General features: G+C 41.9%; 1 protein-coding gene across 1 annotated transcript; it reads right to left on the reverse strand.

Annotated features, from left to right (window-relative positions):
• Nucleotides 1-992: 992 nt before the first annotated feature.
• On the reverse strand, nt 993-11,661 carry LOC126936420 (olfactory receptor 10V1). The gene is given in 5 exon segments (XM_050759220.1): nt 993-1,207; nt 1,210-1,328; nt 1,330-1,561; nt 1,564-1,797; nt 11,589-11,661. Coding segments are annotated over 5 exon segments (873 nt in total).
• Between the last annotated feature and the right edge of the window lie 9,586 nt (nt 11,662-21,247).

Raw genomic sequence — 21,247 nt, forward strand, 5'->3', positions numbered from 1 at the left:
TGGTGGTGTGGCACCTGTAGTCCCAGCTACTTGGGAGGCTGAGGTGGGAGAATGCTTGAACCTGGGGGACGGAGGCTGCAGTGAGCCAAGATTGCACCACTGCACTCCAGCCTGGGCAACACAGTAAGACTCTTAGCTCAAAAAAAAAGAAAAGAGAAGCTACCCAAACCCCAAACCTTCAGTATTTTCCCCATCACCTTTCCCTGGAATAGAAATTAGGATGAAAGATTATTAATTAAAAAAAAAAGCACAAACTCAGTGGTCTCAGTTTCATTTGAATCCTATTCCTGGCTTAGCCCCTGCCCGCATGTGCACTGTTTGGACCCGCTGAGAACCTGAGAACAACATCTGGAGATAAATCCAACGTAGGGCAGATTTTATATGATGGTGAAGATGGCAATAACCACATTTACTGCCATATCTCCCTTTTTATTTATTTATTTTTTTTAGATGGAGTCTCGCTCTTGTTGTCCAGGCTGGAGTGCAGTGGCGCAATCTTGGCTCACTGCAACCTCTGCCTCCCCCGGGTTCAAGGGATTCTCCTGTCTCATCCTCCCAAGTAGCTGGGATTACAGGCACCCGCCACCACGCCAGGCTAATTTTTGTATTTTTAGTAGAAATGGGGTTTCACCAGGTTGGCCAGGCTGGTTTTGAACTCCTGACCTCAGGTGATCCACCCACCTCGACCTCCTAAAGTGCTGGGATTACAGGCATGAGCCACTGCGCCCCGCCCATATCTCCCTTTAACAGTCACAAAGTATTTTCACTGAATATATATCTATTTATCCTCAGAAGTAACCCCAGAATTTAGATCCCACAGCTATTTTAATCTCTATTTTGGAGGTAAAGAACCTGAGGCTGGGAAATGGAAAACGATTTTTTAAAAATATAACTAAGAAGTAACAGTATAAAACACAATCAACTGTTGTCCCTTATCTTTCTGGCAGTATGCCATGTGTCTCCACCCAGCGGTGTTGAAGAACGGCATGTGTTTAGAGGAGCAGGACCCTCGTCATTGCTCTCTTCAAAGCATCCTTAAGTTCTCTGTTCCTCATGCTGTAGATCAAGGGGTTAAGCACAGGGGTAATGAAGGTGTAAACCACAGATACTACCTGGCCCCTCTCAGGATAGTAGCTAGAGCTGGGACACAAGAAGATGAGGCTTGTACATCCATCCTGGAGGAGAACCACAGTCAGGCGGGAGGAAAGGTGGATAAGGCCTTGTGCCTCCCCTCTGCAGAGTGGATCTTCAGGATGGCAGCCATGATGAAGACATAGCAGAGAGTGATGAGCAGGAAGGGGATGGTGAGAATGGTCATGCTGACCACAGAGTGGCTTATGGACCCAGGTGTCTGCACAGGCCAGTCTCATGACAGGGAAGACATCACAGTAGAACTTTTCTTTGCTGCTGCATAAAGGGAGTTGGAAGATGAGCATGGTCAGCTGCATGGCTAAGAAGAACCCCAGCAGCAGAGACCCCCGGGCCAGCTGGACACACAGTCTCCAGCTCATGATGAGGCCGTAACGGAGAGGATGACAGATGGCCACAAACCAGTCAAAGGCATGACGGCCAGCAGGATACAGTCAGCACTTCCCAGGAAGATGAAGAAGAACATGTGGGCTCCACAGCCGGGCAGGGAAATGGGGTTTCTCCCCATGGACAGGACGTTGCCCAGAGTCAAAGGGGCAATGGTGAAAAAGTAGATCTCCAGAGCTGCAAAGTTTGCCAGGAAGAAGTACGTGGAGACTGGGCATGGTAGCTCATGCCTGTAATCCCAGCATTTTGGGAGGCAGAGGCGGGCGGATCACCTGAGGTCGGGAGTCCAAGACCAGCCTGGTCAACATGGTGAAACCCCATCTCTACTAAAAATACAAAAATTAGCCGGGTGTGGTGGTATGCCCCTGTAATCCCAGCTTCTGGGAAGGCTGAGGCAGGAGAATTGCTTGAACCCAGCAGATGGAGTTGTAGTGAGCTGAGATCAAGCCACTGCACTCCAGCCTGGGTGACAAAGTGAGACCCTGCCTTTAAAACAACAAAACAAAAAAACAAACAAACAACAACAAAAAAAAACTGCATGATTTTAATGGCTGAATAATATTCCATTGTATGTATATGCTACCTTTTGTTTACCCATTCTTCTGCTCACGGACACTGAACTATTTCCACTTTTTGGCTACTTTGAATAAGGCTGCTAGGAATGAACATTGGTGCACAAATACCTCTTTGAGTCAGCACTGAAATTTCAAACACACTATACCATTCCCAGACCACAAAGCCCTCTACTTCGATCTCTTGCCTGGTTGTCAAGAGTACAGCCTCTAGTCTAGGTTCTAATTCCTGATCTGATTGACCAAGGGTATGACCTTGGACAACTTGTTGAAGCTTTCTGCTGCAATTTCTTTATCTATAAATATAACAATAGGACACAGCTCAAAAAAATTGTTGTGAGAATAAGTGTATCTGGCTCCCAGTAAGTTCTTCATAAATGTTAGCAATAATCATTAATACTATGAAGTGAACTTCCTGGGAAATGTCTCAGGATATGCTAGGGAGGCTGAATGTTGCCTCCCTGGTTCCCTTTTCCCACCTCATAGGAAACAGGGGATGTAGGGAGAAATTCCACAGCTAGACCACCTGGGTCCCATATTTCGGGGTTTTTACCAAAGCGTTTTTGTCTGTGGATAATTGCTAGTTGACCTTTCTGTGGGGGGAGTGAGGCCTGGGACCCCCTAGTTCACCATTTATTGATGTCACTCATAATGTCTGTTTTGAAGACTTACTTGTTGTTAGTATCATTGGCATATAATGCCACTTCATTAGCTCCAGGAGGTTAAGCTACTGTGAATGTTTCAATTCATTTGTAACTCTACACCAGGAAGTCCCTCACAGGGTTAGGAAATCCCAAAGTCCGTAGGGTTCACTGGTCCATTTCCCAGGGTTTAGACCGCATAGCAGCCCAATCAGCCCGATCTTCCCCTTACCCTTCCTTGTCTTCTGCCCAGAGAGGCTGATGATCACATTCTTACCTGAAGCTGAGTAGAGCCCAAAGTAGAATCTTCTTACTATCTTGGGAACTGTGGAGTCAAATCTTGGATAAACCACCCTTCACCAAGGGAAGCACACATTTAGATTCTGTTAGTCCTTTCCTGCTGCTGCTTCAAAAGAGAAGGCTGTGGGGCTTTCATTGTAGGTTCACTCTCAGTTCTGTCTCCTTCTCATATCATTTCTGGAGAATTCCCTGCCTACTTTGGTTCAGTAAAGCCCCAAGAGGATAACTTAGCTTTCAACTTGACCATCCCCAGTAGGGTTAATGTTTGAACACAAATAGGAATTGTTTAAAGACAAGATAGTCTAAACTGGTTTAATTGCTACTAGACATATATATATATATATATATATATGTACATATATATACATACACATATACACACACATATGAATATATGTCTCATATATATATATATATATATTTGAGACACAGTCTTGCTCTGTTGCCCAGGCTGGAGTGCAGTGGTGCGATCTTAGCTCACTGCAGCCACCACCTACCGGGTTCAAGCAATTCTCCTGTCTCAGCCTCCCAAGTAGCTGGGACTACAGGTGCACACCACCACGCCCAGCTAAGTTTTGTATTTTTAATAAAGATGGGGTTTCACCATATTGGTCAGGCTGGTCTCAAACTCCTGACCTCAGGTGATCCACCCACCTCGGCCTCCCAAAGTGCTGGGATTAAAGGCGTGAGCCACCGTGCCCAGGCTAGACTTAGCTAGCTATATTTTAATCATTGCTTAAGTTTTTATTCTCCACATTTAAGATAGTTTGGCAAGATAGCCAGCTTTAGCTTATCAAAGCAGAGGCCAATTTTGTGCACCTAGACAAATCTCAGAATCATTAAATTTCAGCCAAGTGTCTCCTGTTAAATGAAGCTTAATTCTGATACATACGCTTTCCCCCACCCTCCTCCAAGAAGGAAAAATTATTCCATGCTTCATGCTCTGCACTGGCTTTGTGCCTGCCCCAACTACAGCAGTTATCACTCTGTGCTATTATGGGACTTGTTGCTCCACCTCTACCAGGATAGGTCCTCAATGAGAGTAACTAATTCAACTAGGTATTGCATTGCATTTTCTCGTGTGGTGCTAACCATATAGCACACATTTAGCATTCACTGATTGCAGAACATTATATCATTGGACATTCCTTCATTCATTCATCTAATGTTGTTCAAGACCATACATACTTTCTATAACTGAAGTGTTTTATGCAAACTGCTGATATTGATACCTGGTCAAGATTGTATAAAATATACAAAATAGGTCAGGGGTGGTGGCTTATACATGCAATGTCAGCAATCTTGGAGGCTGGGGCAGAAAGATCACTTGAGCCCAGGAGTTTGAGACCAGCCTGGGCAACATAGCAAGACCTTATCTCTACAAAAAAAAAAAAAAATTATTTTAAATTAGCCCGTTGTGGTGGTGCACACCTGTAGTCCCAGCTACATGGAAGACTGAGATGAGAGGATCCTCTGAGCCCAGGAGTTTGATGCTGCAGTGAGCTATGATGACATCACTGCACTCCAGCATGGGTGACAGAGTGAGACCCTATCTCTTAAAAAATAAATAAATAGGCCGGGCGCGGTGGCTCAAGCCTGTAATCCCAGCACTTTGGGAGGCCAAGACGGGCGGATCACGAGGTCAGGAGATCGAGACCATCCTGGCTAACACGGTGAAACCCCGTCTCTACTAAAAAATACAAAAAACTAGCCGGGCGCGGTGGCGGGCGCCTGTAGTCCCAACTACTCGGGAGGCTGAGGCAGGAGAATGGCGTGAACCCGGGAGGCGGAGCTTGCAGTGAGCTGAGATCCGGCCACTGCACTCCAGCCTGGGCGGCAGAGCGAGACTCCGTCTCAAAAAAAAAAAAATAAAATAATAAATAAATAAATAAATAAATAAATAAATAAAATTTCCAAACTTGCATTATTCATGAACAACCTTCATGATTTATGTTTTATCTCAGTTATTGATATTATTAACTTAACATTTTTCTTAAATTCAACTCACTCACTTTTTGTGACATAACATTGTGTATTGTACTGTTTATATATATTTTATCCCTCACTTTTAAATAAATACAAAAGATGTTTAAATCCTTATTCATGTAGAACCTAAAACTTTCACTTCTAATACCAATAGCTCTGAAAACTCTGGAATCATTGTTGAAGAGAAGGACCTGTAAGTCCTTACACCGGTAAGGGGGTGTATGTGTGTGTGTGTGTGTGTGAGAGAGAGAGAGAGAGAGGAAGAAGTTTGGCAGGAGTTTTTCAAAGCAGTCTTGAAAAAAATACAAAACCTTTCCTTTTCTTCTAGAATCAGACTCCAGGGAGTTTGGAAGAGAAAGTGATGGGATCCCAGGTGACTATGAGGCTATTACTATGATCAATGCATCATTTTCTCCCACATTCCCCGTTGATTTACTGAGAGCCTCTAGCTGACCCCATCACTTCAACCTGAGTCTCCCAAATGCAACCACGAACCCCAGTGGACACAGTTGGCAAGTATGGGCTGTGTCTGGATGGCTTGAATAGGGGCCCAGCCAAGCTTGCTATTGATAAATGAGGCCTCAGCAAACACCTACATCTCCCCTCTCTAAGAAGAGTAAGTATTTACACTCCAGTAAATGTTCTATGCCCCCAAAGATCTTTTTATTTGTTTTTATTTCTATTTATTTATCCATGTATCTACTTATTTTAGAGATGGGGTCTCACTATGTTGCCCAGGATGGTCTTGAACTCCTGGGCTCAAGCAATCTTCCTGCCTCTGAGTCCTGGATTGCTTCAAATTACAGGTATGAGCCACTGCTAAAAACTGAGTGAGGAGTGAATTTCACTTCAAAAAATTATTAAATCATTGGATTTTTACTGTTTTTTTCTTGAAATTTTTTGGTTTCTAGGTCAAACTTACCTGGGTAACAATCAAACCTTAAAATATATCTAAAGGAATTGTGTTCAGTAATGCAAAGATGGACACGAGTCTAACAATTTGCATTTTCAGTTTGCTCACGGGCCAGGTGCCCAACACTTTGGGAGGAGAGATGAGAGGATTGCTTGCATCCAGGAGACCAGCCTAGGTCACATAGTGAGACCCCATCGCTACAAAAAAAAAAAAAAAAAAATTAGTCGAGTCTGGTGACACGCACCTGTAGTTCCAGCTACTCAGGGGGCTGAAATGGAAGGATCGCTTGAACTCAGGAGTTAAAGACTGCAGTGAGCTGTGATCACGCCACTGCACTCCAGTCTGAGTGACAGGGCAAGATCCTCTCTCAAAAAACCAAACAAACAAACAAACGAAAAACAATTTGCTTATGAGTTGACTTCTACAGCCTGGATTCTGTTACAGTAGACTTATTTCATTCAGAGCTAAAGGACCATTCCACCTATTACCATTTCCTTAAGTCTTTGCTGTTGGTTATTTACATAACCATTTCTCTGAAAGTATTCCCAGAAGATTGTCTTCACTGGGCTAAATTCATAGGTGGTTAAAGAAAGAGTTCTCATGATCAAATGTTTTAGGAAGCTTTAACCCTACAAAGATTGTTTCATTCTAGGACGTCCCAGATGAAGTGCATGTCAGTCTTCAAGAGGAAAACAGCGTTAGGATGCACTTTTCTTCCTCTTAGCCACGAAACTCTTTTTTACCAGTCATTTGAGGAAAGTAGGCACCTGAAAGTAAGCCAGCATTTTAAGAAATGCTGATTTATTCTGTTCTAGAAGAGAAGATGATACAAGCTCTTACGGTAACTCCTTTTCAGCAGCATTTGAGAATTCTGATATCTCGTGGCTACTGGAACTTGACACACTTGCCTTCTTAGTTAATAGTCACCTAAATAATGTAAATGCATTTCAGAAAAAAAAAAGAGAAATGGATTTTGTTTCTAGGAAGCAACAGAATCAAGACCCAAGTCATCTGAGATCAGACTTAGCAATTTACATAGGACTATTAGGTCCACAGTCTCATTTGATGGTACTTTCTTTTTTTTTTTTTTTTTTTGGACAGGGTTGGCTGTGTCGCCCAGGCTGAAGTGCAGTGGAGCGATCTCAGCTCACTGTAAGCTCCGCCTCCCAGGTTCAAGCTATTCTCCTGCCTCAGCCTCCTGAGTAGCTGGGACTACAGGCACCCGCCACCATGCCCGGCTAATTTTTTGTATTTTTAGTGGAGGCGGGGTTTCACTGTGTTAGCCAGAATGGTCTCCATCTCCTGACCTCGTGATCTGCCCGCCTCCGCCTCCCAAAGTGCTGGGATTACAGGCGCGAGCCACAGCGCCCAGCCTTGATGGTACTTTCAACAGGCCTCACAAGCAGGATGATTTTAGAGATGAAAAAAGACACTGTGTCTTCACAGCCAGAAAATGGATGCACAGCAACAAAAGGAGAGTTAATAGAATTTACAACAATTCCTGACACTTACATGTCTTTTTTCTCTTAACTTCTGTATGACTTTCTGTAGGGTTCATTCAATTTTCTTTTCCAGGTAGAAATAGCTTCTTGATCAACAATATCCAGAAAGAGTCAATATGTTCTGAGCAGCAAGAACCTTGCAATTTCTTCTTTTTTAAAAAGAGCATGCTTGAGTTCCTTCTTCCTCATGCTGCAGATCAAGGGGTTTAGCACAGGAGTGACGCATGTGTCAACCGTAGACATTACCTTGCCCCTCTCACAAGAGAAGATGGAGCTGGGGCACAAATAGGTGAGGCTTGTTCATTGTGCTGGAGGAGAATTAAACCAGGTGGAAGGAGCAGGTTGGCAAAGCCTTGTACCTTCCCTCTGCAGAGCGGATATCAGGATGGCAGCCACAGTGGAGACGTAGGAGCGTGTGATGAGGAGTTAGGAACAATTAGGACATCGACGCTGACCATATGATTTTTAACATTTACAAAGTTTCATTTATATTTTATTTCAATCCTATAAAGATACTACTTAGTCTCTTGGGCAATAGTTAACATTCAGCTCTGCAGATGGCAAAACCACAATGCACAGAGGTGAAATGATTTTTCCAAGTTTGCACGGTTCATCAGTGTCTGATGTGGGATTTTTTTTTTTTTTTTAGACGGAGTCTTACTCTGTCACCCAGGCTGGAGTGCAGTGGCCGGATCTCAGCTCACTGCAAGCTCCGCCTCCCGGGTTCACGCCATTCTCCTGTCTCAGCCTCCAGAGTAGCTGGGACTATAGGCGCCCACCACCTCGCCTGGCTAGTTTTTTGTATTTTTTAGTAGAGACGGGGTTTCACCGTGTTAGCCAGGATGGTCTTGATCTCCTGACCTCGTGATCCGCCCGTCTCGGCCTCCCAAAGAGCTGGGATTACAGGCGTGAGCCACCGCGCCCGACCCTGATGTGGGATTTTAACCGAGACTTTTGACTTTATATTTAATCTTCCTCCACTAATATGGGTAATCCGCAAAAAGAGACCTTGAGTGTCAGAGGGGGCCCTCCTAAAACTGAGTTACGGCCTGCCAGACATTTTTAGTTTAAAAAAAGAAAGTTGGCTGGGCACGGTGGCTCATGCCTGTAATCCCAGCACTTTGGGAGGCCAAGGTTGGAGGACTGCTTGAGGCTAGGAGTTCAAGACCAACCTGGCCAACAAAGTGAGACCCCATCTCTAAAAGAAAAAAAAAAAAAAGGAAAGTTTTTTTTTGTTGTTTGTTTGTTTGTTTAATTACTACCTCTATAAACTAGTTAGCCATTCAGACTATTTCCTTCACATAGTTAATGCCACTAGGATTCACTCCAGTGGCTCAGACCAATGAGTAAATAAAGTTAAATTAGAAAATGGGGACTGGGTGCGGTGGCTTACACCCGTAATCCAACACTTTGGGAGGCCAAGGGGGGCAGATCGCCTGAGGTCAGGAGTAGGAGATCAGCATGGCCAACATGGTGAAACCCCATCTCTACTAAAAATACAAAAATTAGTCAGGCATGGTGGCGGGCACCTGTGGTCCCAGCTACTGAGGAGGCTGAGGTAGGAGAATTGCTTGAACCTGGGAGATGGAGGTTGCAGTGAGCTGAGATCATGCCACTGCACTCCAGCCCCGGCAACAGAGCAGAGTTGCCCAGGACTCCATCTCAAAACAACAACAAAAAAAAGAATAGTTACTCCTGCTTGCTTTTGGTGTCCATTTCCATGGAATATCTTTTTCCATCCCTTTACCTTAAATTTATGTGTGTCCTTACTGTTAGGTGAGTCTCTTCAAGACTGCAGAAATTTGGTTGGTGAATTCTTATCCATTCTGCCAATCGGTATCTTCAAAATGGAGCACTGAGGCCATTTACATTCAATGTTAGTATTGAGATATCAAGTACTACTCTATTCATCATGCTATTTCTTGCCTGAATACCTTGTGTTTTTTCATTGTGTTATTGTTATACAGGTCCTGTGAGATTCATGCTTTAAGGAGATTCCATTTTGGTGTATTCTGAGGATTTGTTTCAAGATTTAGAGCTCCTTTTAGCAGTTCTTGTAGTGCTGGCTTGGTAGTGGTGAATTCTTTCAGCATTTTTTTTGTCTGGAAAATACTTCCTCCTTCCTTCATTTATGAAGCTTACTTTCTCCAGATACAAACTTCTTGGCTGATAATTGTTTTTTTAAGGAGGCTAAAAGTAAGACCCCCAATCCCTTCTAGCTTCTAGAGTTTCTGCTGAGAAATCTGCTGTATCTGATAGGTTTTCCTTTTTAGGTTACCTGATGCTTTTGCCTCACAGCTTTTTTTTTTTTTTTTTTTTTTTTTTGAGGCGGAGTCTCGCTCTGTCGCCCAGGCTGGAGTGCAGTGGCGCGATCTCGGCTCACTGCAAGCTCCGCCTCCCGGGTTCCCGCCATTCTCCTGCCTCAGCCTCCCGAGTAGCTGGGACTACAGGCGCCGCCACCACGCCCGGCTAATTTTTTTTTTTTTGTATTTTTAGTGGAGACGGGGTTTCATTGTGTTAGCCAGGATGGTCTCGATCTCCTGACCTCGTGATCCGCCCGTCTCGGCCTCCCAAAGTGCTGGGATTACAGGCTTGAGCCACCGCGCCCGGCCGCCTCACAGCTTTTAAGATTCTTTCCTTCGTCTTGACTTTAGATAAACTGATGACCACGTGCCTAGGCTATGATCTTTTTGTGATGAATTTCCCAGGTGTTCTGTGAGCTTCTTGCATTTGGATGTGTAGACCTCTAGCAAGGCTGGGGAAGGTTTCCTTAATTATTCCTTCAAATATGTTTTCCAAACTTTTAGATTTCTTGTATTTCTCAGTAAAACCAATTATTCTTTTTTTTTTTTTTTTTGAGACGGAGTCTCACGCTGTTGCCCAGGCTGGAGTGCAGTGGCGCGATCTCGGCTCACTGCAAGCTCCGCCTCCTGGGTTCACGCCATTCTCCTGCCTCAGCCTCCTGAGTAGCTGGGACTACAGGCGCCCGCCACCGCGCCCGGCTAATTTTTTGTATTTTTAGTAGAGACGGGGTTTCACTGTGGTCTCGATCTCCTGACCTTGTGATCCGCCCGCCTCGGCCTCCCAAAGTGCTGGGATTACAGGCTTGAGCCACCGCGCCCGGCAAAACCAATTATTCTTAGGTTTGGATGTTTAACATAGTCCCAAACTTCTCGGAGACCTTGTTCATTTTTCATTTTTTAAAATTCTTTTTTCTTCGTCTTTGATAGATTGGGTTAATTCAAAAGCCTCGTCTTCTAGCTCTAAAGTTCTGTATTTCTTTTTTTTTTTTTTTTTTTTTAGATGGAATCTTGCTCTGTCAGCCAGACTGGAGTGCAGTGGTATGATCTTGGCTCAGCTCACTGCAACCCCCCCCCCCCGCCTCCCAGGTTTAAGCAATTCTCCTGCCTCAGCCTCCCAAGTAGCTGGGATTACAGGCATGCGCCACCACACCCAGCTAATTTTTGTGCTTTTAGTAAAGACGGGGTTTCACCATGTTGGCCAGGCTGGTCTTGAACTCCTGATCTCAGGTGATCTGCCCGTCTCAGCCTCCCAAAGTGCTGGGATTACAGGTGTGAGCCATTGCACCAGCCTAAAGTTATTTCCTCTGTTTGTTCTATTGCTGAAACTTCCAGTACATTTTGCATTTATCTAAGTGTGTCCTTGATTTTCAGAAGTTGTGATTGTCTTTTATGTATGTTATCTATTTCACTGAAGAATTTTCCTTTCATATCCTGAACCATGTACCATGTTTTTGATTTATTTAAATTAGACTTCACTTTTCCCTGCTGCCTCCTAGATTAGCTTAATAATTGATCTTCTGAATTCTTTTTCTGGCAATTCAGAGATTTCTTCTTGGTTTGGATCCATTGCTGTTGAGCTGGTATGATCTTTTGGGGGATGTTAAAGAACCCTGTTTTGTCATATTACCAGAATTGTTTTTCTGGTTCCTTCTCATTTGGGTAGACTATGTCAGAGGGAAGATCTGGGATTCAAGGACTGCTGTTCAGATTTTTTTGTCCCCCGAGGTGCTCCCTTGACATGATGCTTTCCCCTTCCCCTATAAATGGGGCTTCCTGAAAGCTGATCTGTAGTAATCATTTTTGCTATTCTGGGACTAGTCACCCAGTGGAGCTACCAGGCTCTATGCTGGTACTGCGGAGTGTCTGCAGAGTCCTGCGATGGGATCCGTCTTTAGGACTTGTAGCCATGGATACCAGCACCTGCTCCAGTGGAGGTAGCAGGGGAGTGAAATGGACTCTGTGAGGGTCCTTGGTTGTTTTTGTTTAGTGCGCTGATTTTGTGTTGGTTGGCCTCCAGGCAACACCATGGAGTACTACTCAGCCATAAAAAGGAATGAATTAATGGCATTCACAGCAACATGGATGGAATTGGAGACTATTATTCTAAGTGAAGTACCTCAGGAATGGAAAACCAAATATCATATGTTCTCACTTGTATATGAGAGTTAAGCTATGAGGGCGCAAAAGCATGAGACTGATGCATTGGACTTTTGGGACTCGGGAGAAAGGGTGCGGGGTGGTGAGGGATAAAAGACTACACATTGGGTACAGTGTACACTGCTTAGGTGATGGGTGCACCAAAATCTCAGAAATCACCGCTAAAGAACTTATTCATGTAACCAAACACCACCTATTCCCCAAAAACGTATTGAAATAAAAACATTTTTTAAAGAAATGAAAATCAATCATGTCCAAATCTTGTACACTAAATGTGAAACTTCTTACTCATTATTATTGCAGAATATAGGTGTTCCCGCTCTTGGGGAGAAACTATAATCAGAAATTTTCTCTTTTCCAATTCCTATCAAGATCCTGGTTGAGTAAAACAGTGTTCGTGGAGCATTTCTTGAAATACTTGCTGGCTAATCAGGCTCTAAAAGTTTAGGTTTATTCCCTAAAATCAAGTTAGACAATCAAATAGCTGTATCCTTTTACCGATTGTGATGGCCCATTCCAGAACTGCTCAAAGTGCCTTGTATGTCAATGACACACCATTAGCCTACATTGAGAATTAATGGTTAAGGTCACAGGCTCTGGAGTGAGGCTGAGCCAGCACTTAGTACCTGTATAATCTTGGGAAATTTGCTTACTCTCTCTGAGCCTCAGTTCTTTATGTGTAAAATGGGAATGATAATTGTTCCTACTCCATAAGATTTTGTGGAATCAAATGAGTTAACATGTTAACTAAGCACCTAAAACAATGTCTGATACATACTTAAATGCCCAATAAAAGACAGCTAGTGTTATTATCATTGTTGATGTGTTTTAATATATGGTATATTCTCCTTTGAAAACTGTAGGAAAAGACCCTTTTACATCGAAAGTTATGCCAAAAAACTTAGATTTCTTCATATACTTGTATGTTATTATATGACTTTAAAATTCTCAAATTTCATTGTGTTTTATTCTTTCTCTTGGCTACTGGGAAGCTCAGATGCCTATAGGTGGCAGTCTCTAAACCGCAGAGGAGTGCATGCTTTGCCTTTCTGCATAGCAATCTTACTACTGTATTTTTTACAATCCTGACAGATTTTTTTCTTTACCCCAATCTTCTTGACCATGTGTTTTTAACTTTTGGATTAGATGTATCTTTAAGCTGCTTCAAATCTTTTGTGGAAGGATATTGGGAATAGAATAGATTAAAAATAGAGAAGTAATTTATTAAGTTCAACAAATGCCACTGTTATAGATAAAATATTTATCAAATCTTCTCCACATTAGCACCATTAAAAATAATTGTGCTAAGACTATGGTTGATCCTTGTAATTCCAAAACCTCAGGAAGCTGAGGTGGGAGAATCACTTGAGGCCAGGAGCTCAAGCTGCGTGAGCCATGATTATGCCACTGCCCTCCAGCCTGGGCGACAGAGTGAGACCCCGACTCTAAAAAAAAAAAAAACAAAATAAATAAAATGCTTGTATGGCCCTGCACTTCTTAATGTTGTTGCCCAGCCAAGGACCCCAAGAATTCTTGCCACTGGGTTTCCATATTGGTTTTCTTCATTTTTTCCCTTTTTTGTATATTGCACAATCAGATACAGGATAGAGTGGCTTCTATCATCTATTGCATTGCATTTGCAACATCAAGAAGAGAATGAGGGGCCAGGTATGGTGGCTCACACCTGTAATCCCAGCACTTTGGGATGCCATGGTGGGCAGATCATTCGAGATCAGGAGTTTGAGACCAGCCTGACCAACATGGTGAAACCCCATCTCTACTAAAAATACAAAAAAAAAAATTAGCCAGGTATGGTGGTGTATGCCTGTAGTCCCTGCTACTCGGGAGGCTGAGGCAGGAGAATCGCTTGAACTCAGGAGGCAGAGGTTGCAGTGAGTCAAGATTGCACCACGGCATTCCAGCTGGGTGACAGAGGGAGACTCCATATTGAAAGAAAAAAAAAAAAAGCAGAAGAAGAGAATGAGTTTTTTTTTTTTAATCTTATTAAGGAAGGTATCTTGAAAATATCTTTCCCTACTCCTAATCTTCCATTTGAGCCTCTCCACCAATCTCCACAACAACCCTGCTCATTGCCTATTGTGGTTTTCGCATTCCCCTGGAAGGATTGCAGGACCCAATATACTGCCATAAGAAGCAGCTGACTCTACTACGTATTTTGGGAAGCGCTGATATGACCTTCAGGAAGGTGTGACTTAAACAACTTAGTGAGAGCTATTCAGTTGCAAGTGAGTAAGGACCTTAAAGATACACACACACACACACACACACAGCTTATTGTGTACTTTCCTATTATATTTTTGCATACCCATTATCTCATTTGACTATCATTCCAATCCTTTGAGGTAGGAAAGCTGTCATTATTATTATCCCCTTTTTACATAAAGGAAAGATTAGAGCTCAAGTTTGTGCCCTGGACCCTAAGGCTAAGCACTTACTATATGCCCAGAACTGTGCCAGAAAATACAGAGAAAAAGTAAGCCATGTCTTCTGACCCAAGGGGCTTTATAGGCATATTATAGAGGCAATACCAAAACCTGTGAAACTCAGTTTATAGAAAGAAGTATGATTTAATGAAAAGAGAAAGATCACCAGCAGATAGAGTTGCCAGACAGATTTTCTTGAAGCAGTGGAACTTGAGCAGGCCTTAAAAGACAAAGGGTCAAAAAGACATATGGATATGTAAATCCATTGGGTCTGCATGCCTTCAGGGATATAGGCCCTCAAAACAGGAGACAGGATGGCATCCACTCTACCACCTGCTCCCACCATGCATCCATTCATTCTTTCTTTTTTTGTTTGTTTGTTTGAGACACAGTCTCGCTCTGTTGCCCAGGCTGGAGTGCAGTGGCGCAATCTCAGCTCACTGCAAGCTCTGCCTCCCGGGTTCACACCATTCTCCTCCCTCAGCCTCCTGAGTAGCTGGGACTACAGGCACCCGCCACCATGCCTGGCTAATTTTTTTGTATTTTTAGTAGAGAGGGGGTTTCACCATGTTAGCCACAATGGTCTTGATCTCCTGACATCGTGATCCGCCTGCCTCAGGCTCCCAAAATGCTGGGATTACAGGCGTGAGCCACCGCGCCTGGCCACATTCATTCTTTTATTCGTTGACCTTCCTGTGCCAGTCCTTATTCTAAGCCCTATGGTGGAAGAGGAGTTTGGTGGAGGTGGTAGTATCAGAGGCATTTGAATCAGAGCAACACCATCTTGAATAGGGGCTGGGTAAAATAAGGCTGAGACCTACTGGGCTGCATTTCTAGAAGGTTAAGCATTCTAAGACACAGGCTGTGATAGGAGGTCAGTACAAGTTACAGGTCACAAAGACTTTGCTGATAAAACAGCATATGGTAAAGAAGTCAGCCAAATCCCACCAAAACTAAAATGGCAATGCAATGAAAGTGACCTCTGGTCATTCTCACTGCTCATTATACACTAGTTATAATGCATTAGCATGCGAGAGGACACTCCTACTGTTCCCAGACCAAACTGAGGGTTGAGCTGCTATTTCTCATGGCCCAATAATGAGATGCAGATAAACAGGGAGGAAGAGAGTTTTCATTTCTGTAACCGGAGAAGGGAGAAGGCCTGGAAATTATTACCAGATCAACTCAAAATTATAGTTTTCCAGAGCTTATATACCTTCTAAGCTGTATGTCTATATGTAAGTGTGCATTCATGTAAAGACACAAGTGATTAACTTTTTTTTTGAGACAGAGTTTCACTCTTGTTGCCCAGGCTGGAATGCAATGGCACAGTCTCAACTCACAGCAACCTCCACCTCCCGGGTTCAAGCAATTCTCCTGCCTCAGCCTCCCAAGTAGCTGGGATTACAGGCACCCACCACCACACCCAGCTAATTTTGTACTTTTAGTAGAGACAGGGTTTCTCCATGTTGGTCAGGTTGGTCTTAAACTCCCGACCTCAGGTGGCCTGCCCGCCTCAGCCTCCCAAAGTGCTGGGATTACAGGCATGAGCCACCATGCCCGGCCAACTTCTTTTAATCTATAACTAAGGTCTGAGCCTGAAGACCTTTTTCTGGAGCCTCAGTCAGTTTATTTCATCTAAATGGGTCTAGGTGCTGAGGTGATTACCCTTATCATGTCTCCTGCTAAATCGTAAAGGTCTGGGGAGTTCCTTTAGACCCCAGTAAACCTGTTTGTGGAGGCCTGGGGAGTTTCTTCAGACCCCCAATAAAACTTGGTTAATCCTAAAAGGGTCCTGTTAAGAATTCCTTCATTACCCTGCCATGCTTCAGGGCCCAGGAAAAGCCAAGGCAAAACTCTTGGTGGGCTCTTTGTTACATTCCAGCCTTTGTATAAGGGCACCGGCTCGATCAGCTTTTAATGTTTAACCTAGCTACTCAGTCAGTGCTGGGACAGTTGTAACGGAGGCCTGCATTAGTGAGACCTGGCCTGCCATAATACCAGCGCCATGGCAGTCTACAAATGCCACGGCAATGTCAGGAAGTTACCCTATATGGTCTAAAAAGGGGAGGAATCCTCAGTTCTGGGAATCGCCCACCCCTTTCCCAGAAAAGTTATGAATAATTCACTCCTTGTTTAGCATACAATCAAGAAATAACCATAAAAATAGCCAACGAGCAGCCCATTCTGCGCTCTGCCTATGGAGTTGCCATTCTTTCATTTCTTTACTTTCTTAACAAACTTGCTTTCAGTTTACTCTGTGGACTCGCCCTGAATTCTTTCTTGCACAGGATCCAAGAACCCTCTCTCGGGTTCTGGGTCAGGACCCCTTTCCATAACAGCGGGAGCCAATCCAGGGATTCATCATTGGAATCTAATAAAAAGTGGAGAAATTACTGCTGATCAGCATTTCATAGGCCGACAGCCATCAAGAGGTTTGGATCACAATCTCGAACACCATACAGAATCCCAAATGTTGAAATCCTGAAAGATCAAAATTTCTAAACTGAAAATCCCTTATATTTAAATTCCCCAAAATCACAATCATGTGACAGTTGCATCACATTAGGCAGAACTATTACCTTATTATTGTATCTATCTGGAAATTAACTGTGGTTTAAAGAGATGAATGTTGGTGCCAAATTGACAAAGGTGGACTTGTGGACTCAATTTTAGGTGTCAACTTGTCGGGATTAAGGGATACCTAGAAACCTGTTAAAGCATTATTTTAGGTGTGTCTGTGAGGGTGTTTCCAGAGGAGATTAATGTGTGAGTCTGAGTGGATTAGGTGGGGGAGATCTGCCCTCAATGTCAGCTGGTACCATTCAATGGGCTGGGGACCTAGAGAGCCCAGAGATACAGAAGGCAGGCTGAGTATGGTGGCTCATGCCTGTAATCCTAGCATTTTGGGAGGCTGAGGTGGGCAAATTGCTTGAGCCCAGGAGTTCAAGACCAGCCTGGGCAACATGGCAAAAAATCCTCTCTCTACCAAAAAAAAAGAAAAGAAAAGAAAAGAAAAAATTAGTCAGGCATGGTGGCTCATGCCTGTAGTCCCAGCTGTGCAGGAGGCTGAGATGGGAGGATTGCTTGAGTCCAGGAGGTGGAGGTTGCAGTGAGCCAAGATCATACCACTGCACTCCAGCTTGGGTGACAGAGCAAGATCCTTTCTCAAAAACACACACACACACACACAAAAAAAAACCAGAAGCAAATTGGCCTCTCTCTGAGATCTGGGACATACTTTTCTTCAGATGCCTTAGACATCGGAACTCCAGGCCAGCAGCCTTTGGACTCCAGGACTCACTAGCAGTCCCCAGGTTCCTGTCAGCCTCAGACTCAGAGTTATGCCATCAGTTTCCCTAGTTATGACAGGTTTGGAATTAGGTGCAATCAAGACTTCTAAAAATGAATTTCAAGGTGTTACCAATAAAAAGCTTTTTAAAAAAATTCATCCCAATGCATTTGGTGAAAAATTCAGATGAGTGAATTGGCCACATGATGTGACAATGACAACAACTTCAGTGTGAGAATGGATAATTTGCCTGCATTGGCATTCCTTTCAGCTGATGACATTCCAGAAACTTTGAACAAATTAAAGTTGCATTTGCCTGAAGAAGTCAGTGAAGTTACTGATTGGTTCGAAAATAATTATGTGCAAGGTAAGCTAAGAAGACACACAATGGTGTTGCTGTTTGATCACCAGTATTGTTTCTGCCAAATTTATGGTCTGCATGTAAGTGTATGAATTTCCACATGCCCAAAACAATATAGATGGATGGCACAGAAGATGAAAAAATGTAATAGGGAATGCTCATGTCCATATATATAGAATCATAGAAGAATATCCAAAAAAGCAGCACCACATAGAAAATGAATGCGAGCATATTCTCCAAGAAGAGCCATGTCCTAAAAGAAAAAAAGCAGCTATTTATTGCAATGCAAGACTTCAAAACGTAGTTAATGACTATGAAACTCAGAAAGATCTTATGGACTTCCTTTGTGTAATTGCCCATAATCTACCCCTGAAATACGCATTTTCATATGTCAACCTTTCGTTTTAGTTTTGTTTTTGTTTTGGTTTTTTGTTTTGTTTTGTTTTTTTCAACCTCTAGATACACACTGGCAAACTGCATTAAAAAATCTTACTAATTTCTGTTCCCACAAGCTATTTACAAAGTGTTCACCTTATGGTCAACACTGAACTGACTAGCTTGCTTTCTCTCTTTTTCTTTCCTTTTTTCTTTCTTCCTCTCTTCCCTCCCTCCTTCCTATTTTTCTCCCTTCCTTCCTCCTTTCCTCCCTTCCTTCACTCCTTTCCTTCCCCTCCTTCCTTTCTTTTTTTCATTGGTTAATTTGATGGTTTACAATGTCAACTATTTATCTTGTTTACATTTATTAATTAAATTGATCTAATCACATACATTATAGCCATTTGCTACGTTTGTGTATTTTTCTAAAGTGCTTAAAGAATTTTGAGACTGATTTTGAAGTCTGTATTTTATGCTAACACTCTAAAATGTGTGTAAAAATCATTTTGAAACTTTGTTAATTATTTTTATGTATGTTTTATTATTATGGAATTCAATAATCAACATTTTGCTCTGTGACTTTTCCAGTCTTATCATGCATTCTAAAATTTTATCCTGAAGTCATATAAATATCCATCCATATTTTGTTCCTGCTGCTTTATGATTTAAAATTTTACATGAAACCTATTATTATTCTGGAATTAATTTTGTTGTATGCTATGGTACAAATCTTGAACTTTTCTACCAGTTGCATTAGCACAATTTTAAAAATTATGTTTCCTTTTTCCATTGAATTGAGGTATCATCTTTATCACATACTAAACACATATTTACCCTAAGGGTTGATTATTGTTGGCTACCTTTTGTGTTCTATAAATTAGTCTGTATCATCCTACAATTGTTCCTACAATTCCACATTGTTTGCATCACTGGTATTTTATAACACTGGTATCATAATGTCATAATCTACTTTTTAGTGTCATTTTATTTTTGGTTGATACATTATAATTGTATGCTTCTATGGAGTCCAATGTTATGTTTTGATACATGTACACACAGTGTAATGAGCAAATCAATGTAATTAGCATATCTATTACCTTAAACAATTATAATTTGTGGTGGGAACATTCAAGTCCTCTGTTCTAGCTATTTTGAAATATACAATACATTATTGTACTATAGTCACCCTACTGTTCAAAAGAACACCAAAACTTATTCCTATCTAACTGAAACCTTGTACCAATTGACCAATCTCTCCTCACCTTCCCTCACCCTCCCCAGACTCTGATAATCACTATTCTACTCAATTTCTATGAGATCAACTATTTAAAATCACTATTCTACTCAATTTCTATGAGATCAACTTTTTAAAATCACTATTCTACTCCATTTTTATGAGATCAACTTTTTTAGAGTCCATATATAAGATAACATGGCATTTGTCTTTCTGTCTGTGCTTGGCTTATTTCCTTTAACATAATGTCCCCAGGTTCATACGTGTTGTCACAAATAACTGGATTTTGTCTTTTTTATGACAGAATAATGTTCCATTTTGTATATATACCATATACTCTTTATCCATTTATCCACTGATGGATACTTAGATTGATTCCATATCTTGGCTTTTGTGAGCAGTGCTGCAATAATCACGGGAGTACAAGTATCTCCTCAACATACTGATTTCATTTCCTTTGGAAATATACTCAGTAGTGAAATTGCTGGATCATATGACAGTTCTATTTTTAATTGTTTCAGGAACCTTCATTCTGTTTTCCATAATGGCTATAATAATTTATATTGCCATTATGAGTGTGTAAAGTTTCCTTTTTCTCCACATCTTCATCTTTTCTAAGTAATAGCCATTCTAATGAGTGAGGTGATATCTTATTGTAGTTCTGATTTGCATTTCCCTGATGACTAGTGATGTCGAGTATTTTTTTTTCATATATCTGTTGGCCATTTGTATGTCTTCTTTTGAGAAATGTCTATGCAGGTCTTTTGCCCATTTTTAAAATGGGTTGGTTTTTTTCTGTTGAGTTATTTAAGTTCCTTATATATCAGATGTATACTTTGCAAATATATTCTCCCATTCTGTACGTTGTCTCTTCACTCTTGATCATTTCATTTGCTGTTTAGATGCTTTTTTCATTTGCTGTGATCCCATTTGTCTATTTTCGCTTTTGTTGCCTGCGCTTTTGAGGTTTTCTTTTTAGAAAAAAATATTGCCCAGACAAAGGTCATGAAGCTTTTCCCCTAGGCCTTCTTCTAATAATTTTTTTTTCTTAGGGCTGACATGGAACTCTTTAATCCATCTTGAGTTGATTTTTTTATATGATAAGAGATAAGGGTCTAATTTCATTCTTCAATATGCAGATATTGAGTTTTCCCAGCACCATTTATTGAAGAGACTATTCTTTGCCCAAGGTGTGTTCTTGGCACCTTTGTTGAAAATCAGTTGGCTGCAAATGTGTGGATTTATTTCTGGGTCTCATTCTGTTCCATTGGTCTATATGTCTGTTTACGCCAATACCATGACGTTTTGGTTACTATAGTTTTGTAATATATTTTGAAGTCAGGCAGTATGATGCCTTCACAACTCTGTCCTTTCTGCTCAGGGTTGCTTTGCGTATTTGGAGTCTTTTGTGGTTCCATAAAAATTTTAGAATTTTTTTTCTATTTCCATGAAGAATGTCATTGGTATTTTGATAGGAATTGCACTGAATTGGTAGACTGCTTTCAGTAGCAGAGACATTTTAAGAATATTAATTCTTCTAGTCCATAAAAATAAATGGAATATCTTTCCATTCATCTGTGTCTTCTTCAATTTCTTTCATCAGTGTTTTATAGTTTTCATTGTAGAGATAC

This window comes from Macaca thibetana, chromosome 14 (genome assembly GCF_024542745.1).
Source record: "Macaca thibetana thibetana isolate TM-01 chromosome 14, ASM2454274v1, whole genome shotgun sequence".
In the NCBI taxonomy this organism is placed as follows: domain Eukaryota; kingdom Metazoa; phylum Chordata; class Mammalia; order Primates; family Cercopithecidae; genus Macaca; species Macaca thibetana.